This window comes from Amphimedon queenslandica, unplaced genomic scaffold (assembly GCF_000090795.2).
Source record: "Amphimedon queenslandica unplaced genomic scaffold, v1.1 AMPQUscaffold_12402, whole genome shotgun sequence".
Classification (NCBI taxonomy): domain Eukaryota; kingdom Metazoa; phylum Porifera; class Demospongiae; order Haplosclerida; family Niphatidae; genus Amphimedon; species Amphimedon queenslandica.
The window spans coordinates 1-1,692 of record NW_003547361.1 but is presented as its reverse complement, the minus strand read 5'-3'; the positions used below and the strand labels follow the sequence as shown (position 1 = coordinate 1,692).

The following is a 1,692-nucleotide window of genomic DNA, read 5'->3' as shown; positions in this document are numbered from 1 at the left end:
TATATGGCATATACAGTATGTAGGTGTATACATGTACATGTACATACAATGTAGACCCTGTACTTTTATGTACACTTAATTTAATGATAACTCATTTGAAATTTTATACTTTACGTCTATTTGTATGATTTTTAATGTAGTGTATTAAAGAGGAGGTCCCTATCATTAGTAATGTAATGTTGGTTGGAGATGATAAGAAATATCTAACAATGCTGGTCACACTACGTGTTAAAGTAAGCAAAGATCGCATCCTTTAATCTCTCCTCTCTTAAAATTCATACATAATGCATGTACCATGATTGTATTGAAGGAAATTACATTTATACATGTAATTATTGTGATATGACTTGTAAAAAGTTTTATAGCTATTTTTTGAGTTATCCGCATTTCTAAGAAACTTTACCAGCAATTTTTTAGCTCACCTCTCTCATTCTCTCTATTTCAGGTTGATGAGAATCAAAGTCCAACTGACAATTTAACAGATTCTGTTGTAGCACTTTTATCTCAACACAACTCTCAATCAACTACTGGTAATTATTATTGTATAGTAAGATCCTTATCCTCTTATACTGTATGTAGTTACTGAGGCTAAGGATGATGATATTGTTAAGCAGTTGATACAAGAAGGAATGGAGAGAGCTAATGAGAAAGCAATCAGTAGAGCTGCACGCATTCAGGTACTTAAGGAGTGGGTACATGTATATGTAACTACATTTGTTATGTGTGTTGATTGTGGATTATATCTATTTTAATAAGAAGAGGAAGAAATTACAATGATACAAGGTTTTGGAAAATGTTTAAATTATGTGGTTCGCTTGGGATCACTCCATTCATTTCAATTCTTAAAATTTGACCCCTTGGAGATATCCATTATTGTGAACTAATGTGTTAAATATTTGCATAATTATTTCATTACTTTATTATTATTATTATTAAAATTGTAGAAGTTCACTATACTACCAGTTGAGTTCAGTATCGAAGGAAATGAACTAACTTCAACAATGAAACTGAAGAGAAGTGTCACTGCTCAGAAATATAAAGATGAAATTGACAAGATGTATCCTGAGTCACAATAAAGAGAAAGAACAACAATCATCAACAATCAGAGCATAATACATCAATGTGAGTATTCATTACCACTGTTTTATTTTCGATTTTAGTTGACAGTATCATATGATTTTGATTTTTCAAATATAAAATATTTAAGTAAGTATGAACAAAGATGTGGGCAAAAATGTAAGCATTATAAATTGTTATAATATTTATTATAATGAATGTGATTACATAAGGTAACACATATTGCTTAATAATAACACATAAAGTGTATAATTCGTATGCTAGCACATAATTCATGTATGCATGATATATACATGTACATGTACATGTCATTACAAGTACAGTTACGCCACAGTTGAAAAATAGCATCAAAAGTTATTATTAAAAACACACACTGCTTGAAAGAGATACCTACTAAAGTTTGTATAACTATATAATATCTGTGCCTTTGTGCATGATCATCTATTGACTTTTGTTGAATGTATCGTAAGATGCAATAAAGTCTGGTAGTAATCGTTGAGGTAATTCATCATGATCATCATCATCATCATTGTTATTATGACCACTTGGGCTTGTTATTGCATTAAGCTTATTTTCAATGCAGTGCTTTGTACAACAAGTGTATTGTCCAATGTA

The 1,692-nt window shown here is 30.1% G+C and overlaps 1 protein-coding gene across 1 annotated transcript; it reads left to right on the top strand.

The window, feature by feature from the left end:
• Positions 1 to 121: 121 nt before the first annotated feature.
• Positions 122 to 1,210, top strand: LOC105314867 (long-chain-fatty-acid--CoA ligase ACSBG1-like). The gene is made up of 4 exons (XM_011409277.2): positions 122 to 233; positions 446 to 530; positions 580 to 677; positions 945 to 1,210. Exons 1-4 carry the CDS (start codon positions 177 to 179, stop codon positions 1,074 to 1,076), a joined length of 372 nt encoding a protein of 123 aa, XP_011407579.2. The 5' UTR covers positions 122 to 176; the 3' UTR covers positions 1,077 to 1,210.
• The last annotated feature ends 482 nt before the right edge of the window (positions 1,211 to 1,692 follow it).